This window comes from Peromyscus eremicus, unplaced genomic scaffold (assembly GCF_949786415.1).
Source record: "Peromyscus eremicus unplaced genomic scaffold, PerEre_H2_v1 PerEre#2#unplaced_57, whole genome shotgun sequence".
Classification (NCBI taxonomy): domain Eukaryota; kingdom Metazoa; phylum Chordata; class Mammalia; order Rodentia; family Cricetidae; genus Peromyscus; species Peromyscus eremicus.
This window is the reverse complement of record NW_026734301.1, coordinates 834,093-856,956: the sequence shown is the minus strand read 5'-3', so window position 1 is coordinate 856,956 and position 22,864 is coordinate 834,093. Positions and strand designations below refer to the sequence as shown.

The following is a 22,864-nucleotide window of genomic DNA, read 5'->3' as shown; positions in this document are numbered from 1 at the left end:
CACGTGTGGCAGAGCTGAGGGTGGAAAGAACCCGATGAAAAGTGATGACGTAACTGCTGTGGTGGCAGCAGCAGATGCAGGCTGCTGTGGCATGGCAGAAACTAACAATTGGGGTGTGCGTCAAACACTGCCTCCTGCCTCTGCCTCCCTAATGCTAGGACTAAAGACATGCACCACCACACCTCATAATATGGATTGTTTTTTATGTCTAAATAGGAGCTGATGAAAACATTTTCATATCTTTGTTCCTCAATCATCTTCATTGTTTCTATTTTCCGCATGGTCCATATCATGGTAAAGTAACCATAGGTATATACCATAGGACCTTCTGATTACAAAATAGAGGGAGATAATAAAAGTGTTATAAATATGGGGGAGGGTTGTTTTTGTAATGAGCAAACAATGAATGAGAACTATGAAGTATATCCCATCAAACTCATTTTTTCCCCTGTGGTTTGACTCCATTTCTTTTGCTACAACCATTAAAATAGCTCCACACTACCACTTTAAGAATTTTGACAAGTATATACACATTCACATTTTTTTTATCATTAATCGGCTTTAGCATTTTTGTTTCATTACTGCTCTAGGCTATAACATTTGGGTAGGTTTTAGAATTTTTTTAACTTAGGCAGCATATAAAATCAGCAAACTTGCTGGATTCACTGTGGGCACAGTGAGTGCTTGCAGGGGTTTTCTCGGTGCAGCCTGCCCTGTGTGGATGCTGCTGCACGTGGAAGCTATTTCCCAGAAGGAAATATGTTTGGTTTTCACAAGCCAAAGGTGCACTGAAGAACAGAGGACTGCTGTATCTGCAGAGCTAAGTCTTCCAGCTCTTGGTTCATGGACAGTAAACATTACAAAAAGGATTTTCAGAGCTATTTGGGTTGCACATGACATCTGCAGTGTCTGTGTGTTGTTTGTGGAAAGATGGAAGAAGTTGCCAGCTGATCCAGAAAAACAAAGCAAAACAAAAAACAAAAACAAAATAACAACAAAAAACCAACAAAACTGGAATCATGTGGTAGATGCAAGGGCAGGACCCAGTCTAAAGACAACATTTAAAACAAAAAAAAGTGAGAACTCTAACTAGAAACAGGATGAAAAGCAATCACATGAGTAAACTGTGGAAGGAATTTAAACACCACAATCCTGATGCTCACAGCACCTCAAGTGCCTCTCCAGCCCAGTCTCTGCTTCAGTAACCAGTCAGATCAAGGCTCAGATACAGAGATGGCTTCCAGCTCTAAGAGGACTCCAGTTTTTCCTTTTTAGATATTACCTACTGGAAAAGACAGAAAATACATTGTGGGATCATCTTTAAGGGCAGTTTTGGCGAAGTTCTCATTGACACCCATCTCTTTAAGCCTTGCTGCAGCAGAAAGAAAGCAGCTGCTGAGAAGCCTGAGGAGGAGGGGCAGGCACCTCTGCCCATCTCCACTCAGGAGTAGTGACTGAGGTTCAGTAGAAGGGAACAAAGATTGGTTTCAACTTTGAAAAGACCACAAAGCAACAAACTGACCTCCTATTTTTAACTTGGATACCTATTATTCTGCCAAAAGACATTTTATATAACAGTTTTAATGTGTTACCCATTCCCCATCCAACAAACTCAGAAGCCAGTGTCTAGCTTACTGCAAGAAAAAAAGTGTACATGATACTTAAGATGCTGAGTATTTCATTGGAAAGTGGAATGCTGTTGTAAAGTACTCTTTAAGTTTTTTTTGCTTGTTTAATACCCCCAAATGAATACAATTAGGGGATTTCAGGGTACAGAGGTGCGATTGTTCTATGATAAACCACATGTAGTTTAGTCTTTCTGTGGAAAGGTTGTAGTTGAGGCATTTTAAAATGTCTGGCTACACTTATTTTTCCTCATGATAATTTGTCATAATTCAGAAGCATGACCTGCCTCTAGAGACAGTTAAAAATTTTGGAGTGCTTCAGCATTACCAAACTTCTGATGATTCAGACCATTAGTACTGACTATTAAGCAGGGGAGACTGAGATTTCTCCAAATAGCTTGGAGGAGGAAGCAATTTCTGAACACACAGGTAGCATCGTGTCACCTCCCTTCATCTTAATATTTGATAAGAAGACTTTATGTGAATCTTCTAAAACAGAACCAGAGCTCCCTCATGGGAAGGTAAGCCTGTAGGATGGGCAAGGTCCTATACGAATAGTATCAAAATATCACCATACAGTAGAGAACACGCGGTTAGAAACCACTTATTAGAATGTGTAAGTCCTGGGGATGCATTGGGCATAGCTGATGCTGCTTGAGGCACATTTTTTAGAGAACTTGCAGTGCATAAATAACTGACATTGCTGCTACATGACTGTATGGGACTCACTGAAATCTGTATGATTCAGTTCTATCTCTGGATTTCCTCAGTTGATTTTTGTGGAGGTTATATCTATAGAGTAGCCCTTTGCCTTGTCTTGACCTTATTAGGATTTGGGCTTTTGTTGCTTTTCTCCCACTATTTAAAGTAGGCTAAAGAGAAGACTTGTATATTGAGATTAAGTTGGTTAGTTGAGTTGGTTTCTTGGAGTTGGGCTTCTGAACATCCAGGTAGCTGAATGAAATGCCTCACATTAAGATCTCAGAGAGGGTTTCTCCGTAGAACGCTCCTGAAGCTGTCCAATGGCTTCTTCTCAAAATTCAGGAAAATACAATACTGCCATGTCAGACATCTCTTAGAGGGAAGGGTACATGCTGCCTTAGTATTCTGTCACTCGTGATTATTTTTGAAAACTGGATTTTTAAAGTCTGTTAGTGTTTCACAACAAGGAGAGCCACAGTTTATGATAACCTGTAGTTTTATAGTTTTACCTTGTGTGCTTCTTTCTTTTGAGAAAAACCTACCTAGTACAAGCCACCATATGCACAGAGTGCCCAATGATTGAGCATCTCTATTTCTGCATTTATATATTTATTATTAGACCTCAACTGCAGTCTTCTCCCACTCAACTCTCTGCCTGTAAACTTACTGTATTTAGGCATGCACTTTGTATTAATATACTAACTCTACAAATATGTCTTATAATTTTTATACTCTTGGATAGTTATTATCAAAACCATTACTGTAGGATATTGAATAAATTTAGTTTTATTAGAAAAAAATAAAATAAACAAACTTGATATTTGATGCCAAAGTAGGATACTGAATTCTGATGTAGCCTGAGAAAAATCTAGAGATAATATTTAAAAGTAAAAGCAGATGAAGTAGCCGGGTGGTGGTGGCACGTGCCTTTAATCCCAGCACTTGGGAGGCAGAGCCAGGCAGATCTCTGTGAGTTCGAGGAAAGCCTGGGCTACCAAGTGAGTTCCAGGAAAGGCTCAAAGCTACTCTGAGATACCCTGTCTTGAAAAAAAATGTAGATGAAGCTTTTCATCTGCCACGTAGCATTAAGTTAGTTGGTAATACTCACCTATTTTACTTTTATGTATACTTGTGTGTGAATGTTTTGTTTGCATGTATATCTGAGTACCAGAGGCATGCTTGGTACAGAGGTCAGAAGTCATTGGGTCCTCTGGAATTAGAATTTCAGATGGATATGAGCCCCCTTATGTGTGCTGGGAACCAAACCCAAGTGCTCTTAACTACTGAACCATCTCCCCAAGCCCCAAACTCATACTTCTTAAATTTAGCAGATGGAATTGGTATTCTGAGTAACCTATCTGAGACAGCCTTATGGAATTTTATCAAATGTTTTGTGTCATAAACCAACGGGAATCACCATTTCAGAGACTGGAATGAATCCTTCAGGCTTTGTTCACAATATTTCTAATGGAAGCAGATGACAGTGCCAGAGCAGGTCATTACTCTACATCTCCCCAATGCAACAGTCATGCTAAAGGAGTGAGAGGTCAGAAGTCATCTCCAGTATTCACACTTGCAGCTCAGCAGTTCCCCTCTGCTGTGGGTAGTGGTAAACTTTGTTCATGCATTTCAAGGCCACTTTCACTGTTTTGCTATCCCAGAACCACAAAGGGCAATTGTGAAATGGCATGGGGAAAGGACTAATGTAGTGCAGAAGGGAGATTCCTTTCTTTCCAGAAGCTCATCATTGTTACATTCTCTAAATCTGGCTGTTAACATAAAGGCTAGGTCATGAAAACTGGAGTAGACCATGCCATCCACATTCAATGTGTCAACCCCCTATGTAGCCCTGGTTAGATGGGAATTCACTTTGTAGCCAAGGCTCCTGGAACTTGCAGAGATTCATCTCTGCCTCTGAGTTCTGAAGTTACAGGAGTGCAACACCATGCCTGAATAAAGAAGAGTTGTAAAAGTGAAGAGTTGGAAATTGCTTTTTTATTCACAAAAAGTCTTCAATGGGGACTTTTAAAAGGCAGTCAGTAAATGCAGTGTATATACTTAGCCAACTATTAAAACACTGACAAGAATAAAAAAATTAACAAAAAATAACAAAATTTCTAACTAAACTAAACTAAAAACACCAAGCAAACAAAACCCCAGAAAAGAAAAGACCCCTCCAAAAACTTAAGCTACAAATATTCTTCTACTCTAGACCCAACGAATCAATGGAGTACATTTGGCTTTCCAAAGCACCAAAGATGACTCAGACCTCCTCTATAAGTTCTTTCTCAGGCCCAGTCCTGCCAGTCCAGGCTGTGACACTGGAGAATCCCTAGTCATTTTCTTGATGGAAGATCCGATGACTAACTAACATAGGTGTGAAGGAGTGCTGTAGCATCTGCAGTGCGTCATCTTCAGCAACACTTTCACGTGACATGGAGTTGGCTTCAGCATTGCCCTGGGGAGGGAATCCTATTCTTCTCCATGTGGTATGTATAGATAACAGCATGACAGCCATGCAGGCTTTCTTGTCAGATTTCTCACCACATGTGGAGGACTCAGACAGCTTACTAAAGACATGGAGAGTAAACTGACAGAGTAACTCTGGCTCACCAACATACCCTCCTCATGCTGCTGTGTCCCATTTGAGGGCCACTTGTTAATAGATGTCTGGGTTCTGAGTAGTCTTGGCAGGTCCTCTGTAGCTCAAGCTTCTTTCTGATGATTTATTTTCTCCTGGAATAATGAATCAACATTATTTAGTAGGTTGCTGGTAGGTTGGGATTTTCCTCACTGGTTAGTTCAGAGCTACAAGATGTCTTTTGTTGAGGAGGTGTTGATGCTAGAGTGAGTTCTCTTAAGTGGTGCTGTCAAGAGAAAGAATGGCAATTATTCCCATAAGCATCCTAACTCTGCCATGGCCTAGACAAAACCAGGGCCTATTTACTCACGGGACACCAATGTGAAGGAAGAAAGACCACCCCACGAATGCCATGGTTGCAGGGGATAGGAGTCAATGGTGGCTCTTTTGCCTGGTGCACTTAGTGTCCCTGCTGAAGCAGGTGTGTTTGCAGCAGGCTCTGACCCTGGGCTGTGGCCTGTTCTAGATCATGCTGGAGTGTTTTAGACCTAGGAGAGGAAGGCAGCTGAAACACAGGCCTGGTGGTGACCTGCCATGCCAGCATTTGACAATCAGCATTACCTTTCAGCTGAGCTTATTCCTTTCTTTCTCAAGAGAGAAGGGCCAGAGAGCAGCTGGCTCTGGATTTTTTTCTCAGCCTTTAAAAATTGCTAGAGATTGAACTGAGAAATATACACCTAAACTAAAAACAAAACCAAAAAACAAACAAAACCCCAGCACATTTCTCCAAAAGTTCAGATACATTATTTTGAAAAAAAAAATAGCAGCATACCAATGTCAGAGTCACACACAGTTAAGGGGAGATATGCGTGGCCTTGAACAGATACCAGGCAACTCAGCAACCTTGGAACCTAACTGTATGAGGCCCTCTAGTGGTGTCTACACAACACTGCAGTGTGCAGGCTCTGTTTACTCCAGCACAGAACATTCCTTGGCTTCAACCTGTCAAACTCTAAACCTGCTTATTTCCAGAGAAACTTTCTCACAGCAAACAGATGCTCACTTCAGAAAACCTGTAATCAGTAAGAAGGGGCTCCATGCAAATCTGCACAAGGGAAGGACCTTACCTCTAAAGGTGCCATCCTGAAGGAAAATGAAGAGGCAGGAGGGCACACTGTCTTCCATCTAACACTCTCCCTGTTAGGTTTGGGGCTGCCATGGGAACATGTGTGGGGAAACATAAAGATCAATGAACTCAGGACATATGAGAGCTCAGAAATGAAGAAGGGGACACAATCTCTAGAAAGATTAAGAATAATACGTATTTTTCCTGGACAGACATTTCTGTTGACTGAACCAGCTCATACACTCAGATGTTCTTTCCCTGGCTGTGACTGAAAGGCAATGCAGATGGGCAGAAATCCAAATAGGAGAGAGATTCAGGTAGAGGGGAACTACTGAGTGCCACTCCCTCCTGGTCTGGGGTCCTACCTCATCTGGGAGACAGTGAAGTAATGCTGCAGCTTTTCTGCCAAGACCTTGTGCTTGGTGACCAGATCTCTCTGCTTCAGCAGGTATTGCAGTCTCTCGTCCAATCTTTCCTGTTTCTGTTTAGTAGAAGATTATGTTCTTAGTGCAGGGTTGAACACTCATATGCACACAGACACACACTCTCCTGAACACACACACTCTTGAACACACACATACAAATGTGTATGCATACAAGCATACTTCATTGCATTCACATGTTTAGTTTCCCAAATAATGCTAATATAAGAAAAGATCACCCAGGACATTTAAGAAGAAACTGAACATTCCTTAGATGGAAGAGCACAGTGGGCAGGACAGATGGACAGATCAGTCAATGAAGTGCACAAACCTTGTAAACCCAGTGCACGAACAAATGGGCTCATGGGGTGGTTGGCCTATAAGCCATGCCTGTTCATCAAGTTCTCCAATCCGTGCACTAAAGGCTTGGATCCCCAGCACGGGACAACAGGATGGTGGTGAAGCAGCCAATAGCTTCACTCAGTGCTTCCCAGTGTCTCCAAGATAAACAGCTTCCTCCAAAAGGAGCTCTCTAAACCACAGGCTGCCTCACTTCAGACACAAAGCAATGAGCCCAGGAAACTAGAAAATCCTCAACCAGGTGCCAATATAATCCTTTCCTCCCTGTAAGATGATTGTGCCAGGGATTTGTTTGAATAAGAGAAGGTTGATTAAGTCACAGACAAATGATCGCATGTATTATTTCTTACTGAACAAGATTCCATGGAAAGCCCAGACCACATTGTACTTTTACACTTACAGATGATGGGTATCTGAATAGTTTTGACTTCAGGGCTGCTCTGAAGATGACTGCTACAACCCTGGTGTCAGCTAGTTTCTCTGTGAACAACTTATTTCCCATTCCAGAATCACTGGGTTACTTGGGGACTGCAGTTCAACTTTCTGAAAAATTGTACATAGCTTCTCATGGGGCTACACCATTTTACAACACCAGCAATTTCTGAGACTCTTTATTTCTCCTAACCCTCCATAAGGCCCATTTTAACTCAGACTTAACAACTTTGGAATAAAATCAGTTATTGAATGCTGCAGACACAGCAGAGGATGAGTGCTTTAGACTATAATGAGCGTTAGTGGGGTGCACAGCCACAGCCCTATTTTCAAACCTCAGCATGGCTATGGGACTTCTGCTCTGCTGAGATGCAACCACAAGTACCCCTGCAATTCAGAATCTCTCAGGGAATAAAATTCAGGAGAAGCTTCAAGGCCAAGGTCAATGCAGCAATGGTGAGGCCAAGGTGGAAAGAAAATGGTAGCAGGCAATGAGACCGAAAATAAAGCAGGTGAGGGACGACACCTGACCCTCCAGTGGGCAGTCATCATTCACTGAGAACCGAGAAGGGACACAAACCCTCATCCAGCCTTTCCTACCTCTCAGGCAGCCTCAGCAGCCCTTTCCTCACCATCATCTACTGTAGAGAGCAAAGGCCTTGTGCACACAGGTAAGTACTGGAGAAGCCAGGAAACTTAAACACACAGCTTACATCTTCAGTGGAATGAGGAGCACAGCTGCTCTTCCTGGAATGCTAGGAATGATGTCATTTTATAACCTGGTGACCCTTTGCTGTCTGTTGAGACAGACTCTGCCATATCTCACAGAATCAATGTTATTACTAATCCAAGACCTAGTCCCCTAAATCTTGAGCAATGCTTTTAGACCATAAACCTACTCTTATGACTGAAGTCACTTGTGCTTTACAGCAGCCTAAGTGGCTTCTATGTTATCTTACTGGTGGCTAATCCTGACACCCGTAGGTGTTATGTTTACTCAGTCAAGCTCCCTACAGCCTAAATTGTGGGCACAATCTATGAGTCAACTGTAACCATTCTTGTGAGAGAAGTCCAATGTACTTTGTAAGGAATCTCAATGTAAACATATCTTAAATTGTTGTTTAACTTGGGACTGAGTTAATTGTTCTCTGAATACTTTTTTCAAAAATTAAGCAGTGCTTAAATATGGCTAAAGTTAAATGATGTGGTCCAGACTCTTGGAGTCCTGTTCCAGCACTGGTCACAATAAAATTGGGCTGAGCCAAGCTTCATTATTGTCTTTTCATGGATCGTTTTTTCCCTCCCTGTTGTAAAGCCTGCAAGGGAATCACCACAATGTACCCCATTCCTTTGGTTTCCTCTAAAGGATTTCTTTTCTGACTTTTCAAATTATTTGATTTTAATATTTTTAAATATTTGTGACTCTGAGAACACTTGAAGGACTTTTAGTTACATCAGTTTTTATGTGTTTTGTTCTAGGGAGCTGTGTGGACATGCAGAAAGATGGGCAGCTCCATGTGATGTTTGATTACATGGTTTCCAAAAAAGCTGGCACAGAATTTTCTCATTAAAGTTAGTCTCTATCAGTTTTAAAGATGTTCCATGAACAAGTGTACATACACATAGAGGCTCACACACATTCTAAAGTGCACAAAGGTATACACAAACTCAACATGAATATAAACACCACACACACACACACCACCACCACCACCACCACCACCACCAACAACAACAACAACATAACAGAAATTAATCATGTGATATCTCTCTATATCAATGGTCTCATTTCCCAAATAAAAAGACACAGACTAACAGAATGGATTAAAAAAACAGGAATCATTTTTCTGCTGCATACAAGAGACAAACTTCAACATCAAGTATAGACATTATGTCAGAGGAAAGGATTGGAAAAAGGTATTTCAAGCATATGGACCTAAAAGGCAAGCTGGTGTAGCCATTTTAATATTTAACAAAAAGGACTTCAATTCAAAATTAATCAAAAGAGATGGGGAAGGATACACCACCAAGATGACATTTTAATTCTTAACGGCTTACCCTAAGCACAAGGGCACCCACTTTTGTAAAAGAAACACTACCATAGCTTAAAGCACACACTGACCCTCACACACTGATATTAGGAACTTAAATACTCCAATCTCACCAATGTTCATGTAACCAGTGTGCAGGTCATATAGACAAAATTAACAGAGAAATGTTGGAGTAACTGAAGTTATAAACCAAATAATCCTAACAGATATCTACAGAACATTCTACCCAAACACAAAAGAGTATACCTTCTGAACAGCACCTCATGGAACTTCTTCCAAAACTGACCACATATTCAAACATAAAGCAAGTCTCATCAGACACAAGAAAATTGAAATAACTCCCTGTATCCCAGCAGACCACCATGATTAAAGCTGGATATCAACAACAACAGAAAAAACAGAAAGCTTATAAGCTCGTGGAAACTGAAGAACTCTATACTGAATGAAAAGTGGGCCAAAACAGAAATGAATAAGAAATTAAACACTTTCTAGAATTTAATGAAAATGAATACATAACATACCCAAACTTACAGGACACAATAAAAGTGGTGCTAAGAGGAAAGTTCATAGCACTAAGTGCCTCCATTAAAAAAATAGAGAGATCTCTTACTAGCAACTTAATAGCACACCTCAAAGCTATAGAACAAAAAGAATTTAAGTACATCCAAGAAGAGTAGACTGCAAGAAATAATCAAACTGATAGCTGAAATCAGTAAAATAGACACAGAACAACACAAGAAAATCAACAAAACAACTGGTTCTTTGAGAAAATCAACAAGATAGATATATCCTCATCCAAACTAAATAAAGATGGACAGAGAATATCCAGAAACAAAAATGGGAACATAACAAGAGACACTGAGGAAACCCAGAGAATCACAAGAACATACTTTAAATCCTGTACTTCATCAAATTGGAAAATCTAAAAGAAATGGATAATTTTCTCAAGAGGTACCACTTACCAAAGTTAAAGCAAGATCAGATAAACAATTTAAATAGACCTATAGCACCTAGTGAAATAAAAGCAGCCATTAAAACTCTCCCATTCAGAAAAGGAAGAGTTAATGCTAATATCCTCAAATCAGTTCACAAAATAGACATAGAAGGAACATTACCCAATTGTGTGGAAGTGGGAGTCTAAATTGAAACTCTCTATCAGGTCACATGGCCCAGTGAATCATCTAAGCAGAGCTCACATGAACTCACCCAGACTGATGCTGCAAACATGGAGCATGCATGTGTCTGCACCAGCTTCTCTGCGTATATGTTGGAGTTTTGATGGGACACCTAAAAGTAGGAATGGGTTTGTCTCTGACTCTTTTGCCTCCTCTCTGACATCTTTCCTCCTATTTGATTGCTTTGTCCAGTCTCTATATGATGGCTTTTGTCTTGTCTTATTTTTGTTTGGTCTTATCTTGTTTTGTCATGTTTGGCTGTTATCTCTTGAAGGCCTGTTCTTTTCTGAAAAGAAGCCAAGGGGGAGCAGATCTGAGGAAGAGGGGAGGTTTGTGGGCACTGGGAGGAGTGGAGAGTGAGGAAACTATGGTTGGGAACTATTGTATGAGAGAATGATCTATTTTCAGTAAAAAAGAAATAAAATATTCACTCAATAAAAATAAAAATAAATTGTTTAATAGTTATAAAACTCTAAAAGAGATATTAAGTATGTAGTATCTACCCAAGGGAAAGCTTAAAATTTCCTTCCACTAAAATATTAACAAGGAGCCAAAATTCCTATGATTTGATGGCATATAATCATTTTCATATATAGCAGTGAGTTGCAGGCTGTGAATAATGGGCAGGAGGTAAGATTGCCTTTCCTGTGGAGACTGAATTTCGGGGACAAATCAATAGGAGGGTTTGGATGCTGCCTCCTGCAGGAAAATCCTCTTCTATTGGAGGTCTCAGACACAAGAAGAGCTGGAGGGTTGGTTGCCCAGAGCAAAGAGCAGCTGTAATGTACGAGACGGATAAAAGGTAATAACTTCCTCAGTTCCTTCAGGACAGACATCTTATCTGTTTGTTCCAGGCAAAGCTTACTTTCTAGCATTTATGTGACTCCCAAGAAATATTCCTGAAAAGCAACCATTATGTTATTCCTTTTAAAGATACCTGTCTACTAATGATGACACATCTAAATTATATTTTCACTGATGTTTTTGAGATCACTAATAATTTAGCACCTATGTCTTAAAAATACATATTTGTAATCCATTGACCTTTGATATTTGGTTTAACTATTAATTTTAATTAAAGTATTTAGACTAGGTTTGAGCTTGTGATGCACACCCGTCATCTTAGCTACTCAGAGGCTGAGACAGAAGAACTGAATGTTAAAGGCTAGTCTGAACTATACTGTGAGTTCAAAGTTAATCTGTGAAACTTGGTGTGATCATTAATCAAGATTTTAAAAGACTGGGGATATAGCCCATTGTTAGAATATGTAACAAGCATTTGCAAAGCCCAGGGTTCAATGTTATTTTAATAATTAAATAAAAGCATGGGAGGCCTGCTACTTTTTGAAGGGAAATTAAGGAGGAGTGGACCTGGGGTAGGAGGGATCTGGGGGTGAAGGAGTGGGAGGAGGGGTGGAGGGGGAACTGATGTTGAGATGTAACATATGAGAGAAGACAGAAAGGGTGACAATGAGAACCACTCCTTTGGCATTTTCACAGGGCACTGTTCCTTCAAGCTGTTTCCAACTTGTGATCTCACAAGAAGCTAACTCTCCAGAAAGACTTAGGAATGATCACAGAAACCAACAATTGGATGAGATGTTGGCAATCTGATGGATAAGTGGGTGGATGGTCTCGTGTGTGTGTGTGTGTGTGTGTGTGTGTGTGTGTGTGTGTGTGTGTGTGAATGCACATCTGTATGATTAAAGATGGTGGGCAGCCTGCACACAATACCTCAGCCTACCTGCTTTTCCTTGGCCCAGAGGTCATAGATCTTCTCATGGGCCTCCCCACAGAGCCTCCTCAGCTCCTCACAGGACTCTTGTAGTGAAATCTGCTCCCCCCTCAGCTTTCGGTTCTCCTCTCTCAAGATGCTCACTTTTTCCTTCAGATGAGTCCACTCACTCAGGAGCTGGCTGTGAAGGATGCTGAAGCACCACAAAGAACAAAGGTGAGCCCCATCCAGCCTCCATATCCCACTCCCACATCATCCATGCAAGGTTCCATGCCCAGACTAGAGACCACTGTAGCCATGCATAAGCTAGTAGCTGGCAAAAGCCAGAGAAGAGCCAAATTCCAGAAAGACTCAGACTGTTTCTGAAAACCCTGAAACTGAAAGGGATCCATGTACTTCTGAGAGCAGGGTTTGCCTCCCCCAACATGTGCTTAACTGTTCATGGTATTGGGAAAACAACAGCAGGTAGAGGGTAAACATTCTTGATGGAGGACAGAAGATCCAATGGGAATATATTCCATCTATGGGTCCCATGGGAACCAGCTCTGTAAGCCCCTGCCAGAGCCCCAGAGACACACAAATGCCTGATACCCCATCATGGTGCTAATAGTTTTTCTATCTAGAGGCCTCTGAGGCTGGCCAGACAATGATGGGAGTGGCTCACAGACACTTCACTCTTAGCAAAACTGGTCCAAGAGGCCCAAGTCAAGAGTACAAGGCAGACTGCTTGCTATGGGGCACACAGGCTAGAACAAAAGGCCTCACTTTGGTTCAAAGACAAAAACATGCTAAAAGCAGTCATTCCCAAGTAATGGGGATGCAGTGAAGTCAGTTACTCACCTGCAGGAGAGAGTTTCCTCGGTCAACTCCTTGCACTTGTTCAAGGCCTCACTAATCTCTTTAGGGAATTTCTCCAGGTCCAACATCACTTTTTTATGCTCCATATTCAGCATCTCCAGCTCAAAATTCAGCCTGTGGTAGGGCATGGCCCAGGAACAAAGAACCCCATGAACACAGGACCCATATGAATTCAGGCAGTGCCCTCAACTACCCCAGCACAGTTGATGTCACATTATGGTACCTATGAAGTAGGACAATGTGGTGCTTATTAAACTCACTGTCCTGGCCTCAGACCAGCAGTCAGGTGGTGCTAAGAGAGTGAGCCAGGGCTGCATGAGTGCCACCACTGGGACTGGAGGAATTGATTAGCTCTCTAAGAAGTCCTCAGGAGTGTGTGTCACAAGTCTGGGCCCACCAGAAATCTATGATAATGTTGTTCGTGTCTTCAGAATGGGAATTTTTGATCCCAGGTTCCTATTGCTACATGGATGCTCAGATCACATAATCAGTATTTTCAGGGAGTAGACCCAACTTAAGGATACATTTATAAGTCTCCAGTGGATTCCAATGGGCTGCCAACATGAGCACACTGGCCAAGAACACTGTTGCTCACCGTGAGTTCCTGACATTGCCTGGAAACTTCCTGACACAGGAAGAACCACATGCCCTGCCAGAAACCTCCAACTACCAGGACTGTGTGCTCATGCGGGCGAGCATGCACGTGCATACACAAACACACACACACACACACACACACACACACACACACACACACACACACTGAGGGTGCCAAATAAATGTAGGGAGGTAGCATTGTCTCAGAGTATAAGGATCAAGACCAGAGAGGAGCAGTGATGAAGTTCAGCCTTTAAGCACACACTGAGATGGACCAAGTGGCACCTGGCCCCTCCTGCTGCTTCCAAAAGCCACCAGCACCCAAGCACCTGCTGGTCAGAACAAAGAATCACCATAAACTCACAGCACATAGCATCTCCCATAAGCCAACACCTGTCAAAGACTCTTGAAATGCATGTGAGAGCTCACACACTACTGCCCTTATCCCCAGGCTGTAATTCAGGCCACAAGCTCTGCTTTTCATTTGGAGGAAGCAGTGCAGCCTGTATCCCTATCTCACTCCCAACTAGGCTTCTGTTCTGCCTCTCAGATGCACTCAGAAAAATTAGCTTGGGCATGAGGATACCCTGAAGGCACAGCCTCCAATGACCTGAGGATTGCTGGGATTGACTCAGTAGGATCAAGATAGTCACCATAAAACTGGACATAATGACTACCTGTTGTTCAAATCATTGTTGGTGAAATTGGCCAGGATTATAGAGAGTTCATTCCTTTCATTGGTCATCATCTGTAGCTGAAGGGTCAGTTTATCCACCTTGTTCATCTGCTGTTCTTGCTCAGTGAGGGAGGTTGGAGTTGATGCCTTTCCAGCAGTCCCTGTATAAAGATAAACATAAGTGAATTTGTATGGTTGTATGGCACAGGGCCAGGAGAGATCATGTTGAGTCCCAAGAAGAGGCCTGAGAAAGAGGGAATGCATGGAACCCAGTGAAGACCCAAAGAGCAGGACAGCTGTCCTCAAGTTGGGGCTCATAAGCCATGAATCTGTCCCCAGTCACTATGGCTAGATATGTGCACCAGCCCCTACTGCAGCTCCACTGTCCCTGGAAGGCATATGTTACCCAGCCATACAGCTCTGGAAATATCAGCTCATATCTGATGTGAGACAGGAAAGTCCTGAAGTCCCTAGTGCTTAGCACCACCAATCCCTCTTCACCTGTGTCCAGGACTAAAAGTAACTGAATGTCTAAGACCTTGGTGCACGGATGGGGAGTTTCCCTCCTTGGTAGTAACATCAAATATCCATGGAACCTAAAGGAATCCACTGACAATGAACTGTAGGAACACCCTACCCTGACACCTCCTTAGTCTGTGACTCCTGCTGGCCTTCTTTGCCACTCAAAATGAAATTAAGGAACTCCCAGAACAGCAGCTGCAGCCTTGACAACTCCTGGCTCTCTGCCAACTAACCATCAGAAATCCTTGACTCTGAGTCTACCCTTTCAGGAATCCAGAGAAGCAGCATAGACCTATCTCTTTTTAAGACCCCAGCTACTGAACCCTATTTTTGGAAGTTCCACCCCAAGCCTCACCTCCTCCTTAGAAAGCCAGGTCTCTCTGTCAATCAGTGTGCTCAATCTTGCCAACATGTCTTCTGGTGAACCCTATAAGCACTTAATGTATGCCCCTAGGACAGTTGGTGTTATCACAACCATGGTGAATTCACAGATCTTGTCAAGGGCTCTCCAGGAGACAATAGAATGTTCAGAGGAGGGACTGTTAGAGTCACTGCCAACTGTCATCACTTGTTTGATAACTATCTCTTCCTCAATTCACTAAAAAGCCAAGCTTCCCTTTCCAATAACCTTCCTTGAGACACAGGGGAAGGCCTTCAGCACCTTCAGCATCAAGAGATCTCTGATTCATTAGAAACTTTTCTCTAGTTCAACCTGTGGAGGTGAAGACTCTCTTTCCAAACACTCTCCAGGAATGGGCTCTTCCCTTCCTTAAGATCTCTAATTAATAAGATGAGAAGTAAAGGATACTAAGAAATCAGCTCAGGATGATGGGGGAGGAAGATAAGTTCCATGAAGTGAATGAATATATCAGGAAAGATGAACAGGGATGTTACACTGTGGGTGAGTGGTGGGAGATTATGAGTGTCTTGTCAGACCAAAAATAAGTCACATAGGTAATGATGAAAATTTCTCCAAAACTTCAGCAGAATACAGTCCATCCATCATGATGTTAGCAAAGGTGTGACCACCTAGTGACAGGACAGGCTGGAGATACCTAAGGACTGCACATCCTCAGGTGAGCACTCAGACACCAAGAACAAACACTTGCAGGACGAGTGATGGCCCATTCCTGCGCCCAAGGTAGAGAAAAGATGACTGGCTAGTGAGCGGGCAGGAACTCAGGAACCTTAGGGGTCACTGAAATGCAACAATGCTTGGTGCAAGTGGCTATGAGGTAAAATGTGAGAACCTCCAACTTTGGCCAAGGGACTTTACTCTGCCTGTTATAAGTATTACTCAACCAAACGATGTCCACTGAGGGTGAAGTTCAGTGCTGTAACTGAAGCCTCATTCTCCCTTCTATGCTTCCTTCCCACTCGGAGTGAAAGCAGAGGGCCCTGAGCAGAGCAGCTGCAGGCATGACCATTCCTGGCTCTCTGCCAAACTATCCACCAGAAATCCTCAACTCCAGGTCTGCTTTTTAGGAACTCAGAGAAGCATAATAGGTCCATTTCTTCCAAAATGCTCCAAGATCTTGAGTCCCATCTGAAAAACCCAGCTGAAGCCTTCCTCCTTCAGGAAGCTCCCCATCCCTTGTTCAGGACTCACTGTGCTTTCCCCGGAACCATTTATTCCTTGATGTGTGGCACTGAGAATGAAGGCCAGCTTCCTTCTGCCTCTCTCTAGTCTCATTATGTTCTCCCTTCCGTCTCCCAAGGAGCCTGCTCAGTCTTGCCAACATGGCTGCAAGTGAAACCTTTAGGCAATGAACAGATGCCCCAATGGCAGTTGGTGTTACCACAACACTGGTGACATCACATAGAATGCCAGGGCTCTCCAGGATACAGTAGAATGTCCAGGGAGGAGTCAGCTGATGTCCATAGTACAGCTTTTATTTCCCTGATAACTACTTCACTCCAAACTAATCTGAAACCAAGGTGCCAGATCAGAAACCTCCCTGGGAGGTCACACAGAAACTTCTGTGGCACACGCTCCTTCCAAAGTCAGAGATCTAGCTCTCTGCTTCATTAGAAACTATCTATGGGGAGTTGAAGGCTCACTTTCAAAACACTGTACAGGAATGGCTCTTCCCCTGCTTCAGATCCATACTCAGTATGATGAGAAATAAATGATGCTAAGAAATTGGGTCAGGATGATGGGGAGTAGGAGCGATGAGTCCTCTGAAGTAAACATCATGGGGGAAGATCCTCAGACTTTTAGAGATTCCTGAGTTCAAAACAAAGAGAAGTCACATAGGTAGTAATAAACATTTCCCCTTGAGAGTAAACAGAGCTCACTCAAGCTATGAGGCTGTGAGTGAAGATGTGATTAGCTGGCACAACCATATCTAAATGGAATGGCAGAAGTTATAAAGCCAGCACAGCTGCTTGACAAAGATCCAGCAAAACGGAGGCACATCATGGCTGCCATGCCACCTTTGGTTTACATCTCCACCTGTTACATACTTGGGGCACTTTTAATATTTGTACAATTTGAGGATATTGGGTTGATGGAAAATTCCTTATGAATCATTTATGCCTTCTCCCAGGAATGCTGCTTCTGAGCTTACCCAGGAAAGTCTTGAACATACTATTTCTGCCTTGCTTTTAGGGAGATAAGACTTTGCCTCGCAGATTCTCAAAATGTAGTCTTGAGACTATCAGTCCCTGGATGACAACCCTAACCCATCACTCTACAGAAAAGAGAGTCTCATTGGTCAGCTAGCTTTTTTTCTTCCTTTTACATCCTTCAGGTAACCAGGGGACAGCCTCCTCAAGCTCATTTAGAGTGGCACAGGATACAGCTTAGTTTCACAACCCTCAAGTCTGACCTCAGAAGCCAAGAGAAAATTGGCACAGTTCACAAACACTCATGTGGATGGAGATGCCCAGGTCATCTGCCTGATCACTCTAGAACCTTGCTGATGCTGGAAGTGAGATGCAGGGACAGCACATAGCCACCATACTAAGCAAGCCATCTTCTCTAATATCATCCCGGGACATTCAAAGCTTGCAGGAAAGACCCAGGTTCTGTTTTTGTTCATTGCCTCTTAAAGCCCTTAATATTGTGAGGTATGTAAATGTATTATCTCTGCTTAGACATTTTCCTAGAAAAGAAAACTGATGTACCCAAAACATAATGACTTCTGATGTCTCTGGCTCTAACATAGTTTTTTTCTAAGTGTGTACTCTTTAGTAAAATGCAACTTGTGTCTTCTATTGCTTAACATTTCCCTTCTTTGTATAGTACACACCATTGGGAATTTGGCTAAATCATCAGAGAATGGGCTAATGCAGCCATCATCCCTTTGCTTTAACATTATTGAGTGATGTGCCCTAACAACTACAGCCCTTTATGTTACCTTCACATTTATATTCTAAAAAGATTTCAGAGATCTTACTTACAGATATTCTAACAGATGGGTCCTTAAGGGATCTATGACTATTTACCATTAAGTCTGTGCAAATTATTCATGCTTGATGCTTGCAGCCCTTGCCTTGGGCTGAACTTAGGACACACTTCCAGGAATAGAATTGTCTCAAAGAACTTAAAATAAAAATATGAATATAAAACTAAATTAACACAATATTTAAAATAAAAATGTTAGCCTTGTATTAATGATGGTACATAGACATCAGCATCTTTCCACATAGGTAGGAACCAGAAATACCTGGAAAGTGCATGTGCACAAAATGTACATGTTAATTTATCAAGTAGTTACTGAATGCACTGCTCCCATTAGAAATGGTAACCTCATCCAGGAAAGGCACAAAGCTACACAGAGAAACCCTGTCTCGAAAGACCAAAAAAATAAAAAATAAATAAATAAAAAGAAATGGTAACCTCTGCTGATGTACAAAGCAACAAATACTGACCTTGGAATATTCTGCAAGTTGTAATTCAAAGTATGAATTACAGGGACCTACTACTCAGATGCATTAATACAAATTTCACTGTATGATTGCTCTTGTAGAGTACCCAGGTTGCAGTCCATCACTAAAGGTAGTTCACAGCCCTCTCTAACTCTAGTTCCAGAAGACATTTTGCCCTCTTCCAACCTCTTTGGGCAGTGCAATGATGTGCTGCAGAGACATACATTCAGGCAAAACACCCATACACATAAAATGAAAATGAAGGGAGATTTTTAGTGTCCTGGATCTTAGATCCTTACTGAAACATTCACAAACTATTCTCATGTGTAGGTTCATGTGTTATGCAGTTTCTGGTAACATTCTTATTGTTGATGATGTTTGAGACAGGGTCTCTGTATGTAGTCCTGAAACTCATCATGTAGCCTGTGCTGGCCTACAGACATCCAAATGCCTCTGCATCCATTCTGTTGGGATTACAAGTGTACATCACTATGCCCCACCTTTTTTTGGGTAACTTCTTTTTATTGTTTTCGTTTTGTCTTTTGAGACAGGATCTCACTCTACAGCCAAGACTATCCTAAATTGCACTCTGCAGACTAGGATGACTTTGAACTCACAGAGGTCTACCTGTCTATGCTTTCTGAGTCCTGGAATTTAAGGCACAAATTAGCATGTATGGCATGATTTTTGATGTGTTTTTAATATATGGAGGAGAAAGAATACATTCATAGGAAAGAATTTCAGTACTATGGACTTAATGTAGTTAAACCTTCTATTTTCATATGAACTGTTATGTAGATTCCAGTTCCCAATTCAGACTCTCAGAGTGACAGGGAAGTAATCCCTCATTTCCACAAGTATCCCAGAGATTCCTGTACATTAACCTAAGTTCAGACTTGGTTTTCTATCTTACCAGGTAGAATAGAAGTATATTTTATATTCTTCTGCTTTGATTGTGTTCAGCCCTATCAGGCAGTTTGTTCAGTATACTCAAGAAGTAGTGATATTCAGGAGGAGGTCATGTTTCTCACAGAGACACTTCTGTGTGGACTCTGTGAGCATGGCTGCTGCTGGGAACCTCAACTTCCTCTAATACTGAAATGACAGAGCCTTAAACACTTAGGAAGTGAATTCAAAAACAAATGAGGAACAAAAGCTTGGGCTTGAACTCTAGACTGTCAGGATGCTGGTGAAATGAAAAGCCCCACATCCTTCCTTGTTCATAGACAGAGACAGGAACTCAACAAAAATGTAAACTTGCTTTGTGAGACATCAAGTAATTATTGAAAATCACAGTGTACCAGAGGATGCACCCAAACCTCCTCACCTCTCTAGGCATAGAAACTGCTCTATGATTAGAAGAAATATCCTGGGTGAACAAACTCTGGACTCTCCAGTCCCTTCTGTGTGGACTAAAGAAGTGGGAACTTGCCGAGTGTGGGTGGTGATTGAACCCCGAGCTTCCTACATGGTAGGAATCATTCTGCCAACTGAGTCATGTCCACAGCTATTGTCTTTTCCCCCTTTGCCTTTTCTTTTCTTTTTTTTTTTTGATTTTTTTTGAGACAGAGTTTCTCTGTGTAACAGCTATGGCTGTTCTGGAACTTGCTTTGCAGACCAAGCTAACCTCGAACTTACAGAAATCCACCTGCCTCTGCTTCCTACATGCTGGGATTAATGGCATGCACCACCACTGCCTGACTGCTTTTTCTTTTTTCAACAGTTAATCTCAATGTGTATCTCACAGAGGCATGCAATCTATCTCGTTTTGGTCTCTTAAGTGCAGAATGTGGGGAACCACACTCAACCTGAGGGATTTTTCTCCTGGGGGTTGCACTGTTCAAGTTACCTCTGCCAGCAGTTCATTACAGCATCCTCACAGGTATATTGTCTATCTGCTGAGGCACCTCTGAGGAAGTTTTCAACAGCTAGGCATGTGGCTTCTCTGAGTGTACCCCCAACCCAATTCCAACATTGTAACCAGCCCTGCAGGATCTTCCCGGGTGTGTTTCCATGCTCCTGTATTTGAGGCAGGAGATCCTCCCTCCTTCCCATTCAAACGATGTCATTTCCCAGTAGTATTTTACTTCTCAATATGATGAAAAGGGGGTTTTTAATGAAGGAATGAGACATTCCTGTGCAGTGTTTGGAAAACAAGCACTTGGTTCCCCACATATGAAATACTTCCAAGAGGCCTACTTTGTTCCTGGTGTACTGAATGTCCCAAGCTGATACCAGAAATAAAATGACTGAGGAGAGCATTCTGGGTATTACTCCCAATGGCAGTAATAGGGTTGAGAGAGGATCTCAGCTGCAAAAACCCTTGAATCTTTCAAGAACAGCAAGGGCAAAAAGAAGGTGGCAGCCATCAGAAATGGAAAGAAATGAACAGAAAACAGGGGTAAGACTAAAGAAAAAGAAGTCTATGAGCAGACAGAGAAGGGGACCTAAAACTCTGGGTATCATAAGAGTTCAAATGCATGATCATGTCTCCTAGAGCAAGAGTCTTATAACCCAGGATGAAATCAGTAACACTGAGTATGGGCACATGTGTGTGATAAATCCCATAAAATTCCTGATCCAATGGGCCTCAGGAGAAATATAACACTAGAAGAAACCACTTGTCATTGTCCTTGCCTAGTCACTGTCCCTACCGATGCTCCCCAACAGGTAAAACAGCAGAAGTTGCCAAAGAACAGCATTTGAAGAGTTTCTCCTTGTCTACCTATGGTTTTGGTCTGTTATAGAAAATGGGTCCTTGGCCATCTGAACCTTCATAGAACCATGATTTACTCCACTTTTTAGAATCCTGTACATTACCTTCCAATAAAGAGAATCATCATTACAGTACTCATCAGGTGGATGATCCAAGATAGGAAACTTCAAATTTAGACCTGTGAGGATATAGGAAACACAAATTGCATAATGAAGAGGGAATGCTACTTCTTTACTAAGTAGTTAAATCACTGTGATGAAAACATTTCTTTTAGCTGATGCCATTAACTGACACATGCTTAGCATGTCTTGGCATTGACCAATGAGAGTGTGTATATAATCATCTCTTGTGCTGAGAAAATGGAGTAATGGGGGACAGGTAAGGGTTCCATCAACTCAAGATACTTCTTCCCTTGCTTCTTAGTTCTGGGTTTGCAGGTGTGCCTACCGAGATTGATAGGATTGGTGTAAGCATTGGGAAACCGTCCTACCCAATAAGACAACACCACTTTTATTTCTCCAGAAACAGAAGACAAACAAACTAGGAGAAAGGGATATGAAAATTTGCCACTTTTCTCCCATTAGTTCCCTCCTCCCTCTCTATTTACAACAATTTTGAGCCTGGAGTGATTTTCCATCTAAGTCAAACTGTCAACATCTTTATGACATGAGTACAAACACTAGCCTCACACCACAGTGCTATCTTCTTCTCACAGGCACAGCAGATCCAAACCACCACTAGCACAAAGCCAATGGTTCTACCAAACTAACAGATGGACCTGGGAAAATTAAATGATAGATCCTTTAAAATAAAGTAGAAATTCACACCTTTTATGAGGGAAGGATTGAGAGTTTCATATCCACAAAGTTAAGGGGCAGATTCTGTTTTGGCTATGGTTAAAAACTATTATCTCCTAGCAAAGGTGATTTTCCCATGATTTTAAACAGTATTTGTTTATTCAGTCATTTTAAAAATAAACATTCATATGATGAATATATGGAAATCTACTGATGGGTACTTTAAAAACAATGTATTTATTTAGAGAGAAGGGGAAGATGATAGATAGATAGATAGATAGATAGATAGATAGATAGATAGATAGACAGACAGGTGACAAACAATACATGCCATACTATTCTGTCATTCTGCTCATGTGGAGACAAAGGAACAAACTGGGAAGAGGAAATTCTCTCCTTCCACCTACCTTGTCCTCTCAGTGTCCCTTCCCTGGTACTTTTCATGATCAACTTGAGGATTTGTCTTAGAGGGGTTTTTATGGTTCTGAAATTTAGAAAACAATATATATCAAAGTGCACTGTGAATGATTTGTGCAGACATTTGTTTCAAATGATGGATGCTCTTAATTAAAGCTAACCCTGGGGGTAAGATTCTTGATGGAAGGACTGTTATCTG

The 22,864-nt window shown here is 41.9% G+C and overlaps 1 protein-coding gene and 1 pseudogene across 3 annotated transcripts; one reads left to right on the top strand and one right to left on the bottom strand.

The window, feature by feature from the left end:
- The first annotated feature begins 564 nt into the window (after positions 1-564).
- Positions 565-1,451, top strand: LOC131901215 (SIN3-HDAC complex-associated factor-like; annotated as a pseudogene).
- A 2,849-nt stretch (positions 1,452-4,300) lies between these two features.
- LOC131901213 (disks large homolog 5-like) lies at positions 4,301-21,620 on the bottom strand. Of its 3 annotated transcripts, none has more exons than XM_059252449.1 (6): positions 21,556-21,620; positions 14,342-14,501; positions 13,050-13,181; positions 12,219-12,402; positions 6,400-6,515; positions 4,301-5,194 (listed from the first exon to the last, which is right to left on the bottom strand). In XM_059252449.1, the coding sequence occupies exons 2-6, from the start codon at positions 14,446-14,448 to the stop codon at positions 5,185-5,187; spliced, it is 549 nt and encodes a 182-aa protein (XP_059108432.1). In that variant the 5' UTR covers positions 14,449-14,501; positions 21,556-21,620; the 3' UTR covers positions 4,301-5,184. The 3 variants fall into 3 exon arrangements, with proteins under 3 accessions (XP_059108432.1, XP_059108430.1, XP_059108431.1); XM_059252447.1 differs by lacking the exon at positions 21,556-21,620 and adding an exon at positions 16,472-16,685; XM_059252448.1 differs by lacking the exon at positions 21,556-21,620 and adding an exon at positions 15,218-15,408.
- Between the last annotated feature and the right edge of the window lie 1,244 nt (positions 21,621-22,864).

Excerpts from the sequence above, each read along its gene's own strand:
- LOC131901213 (XM_059252447.1), bottom strand. The coding sequence starts at position 16,604 with ATGTTGGCAAGACTGAGCAGGCTCCTTGGGAGACGGAAGGGAGAACAT. Across the intron at positions 12,403-13,049 it reads GAGGAAACTCTCTCCTGCAG|CATCCTTCACAGCCAGCTCC; the intron begins GTGAGTAACTGA and ends GTGGTGCTTCAG. Across the intron at positions 6,516-12,218 it reads TCTGGGCCAAGGAAAAGCAG|AAACAGGAAAGATTGGACGA; the intron begins GTAGGCTGAGGT and ends TCTACTAAACAG.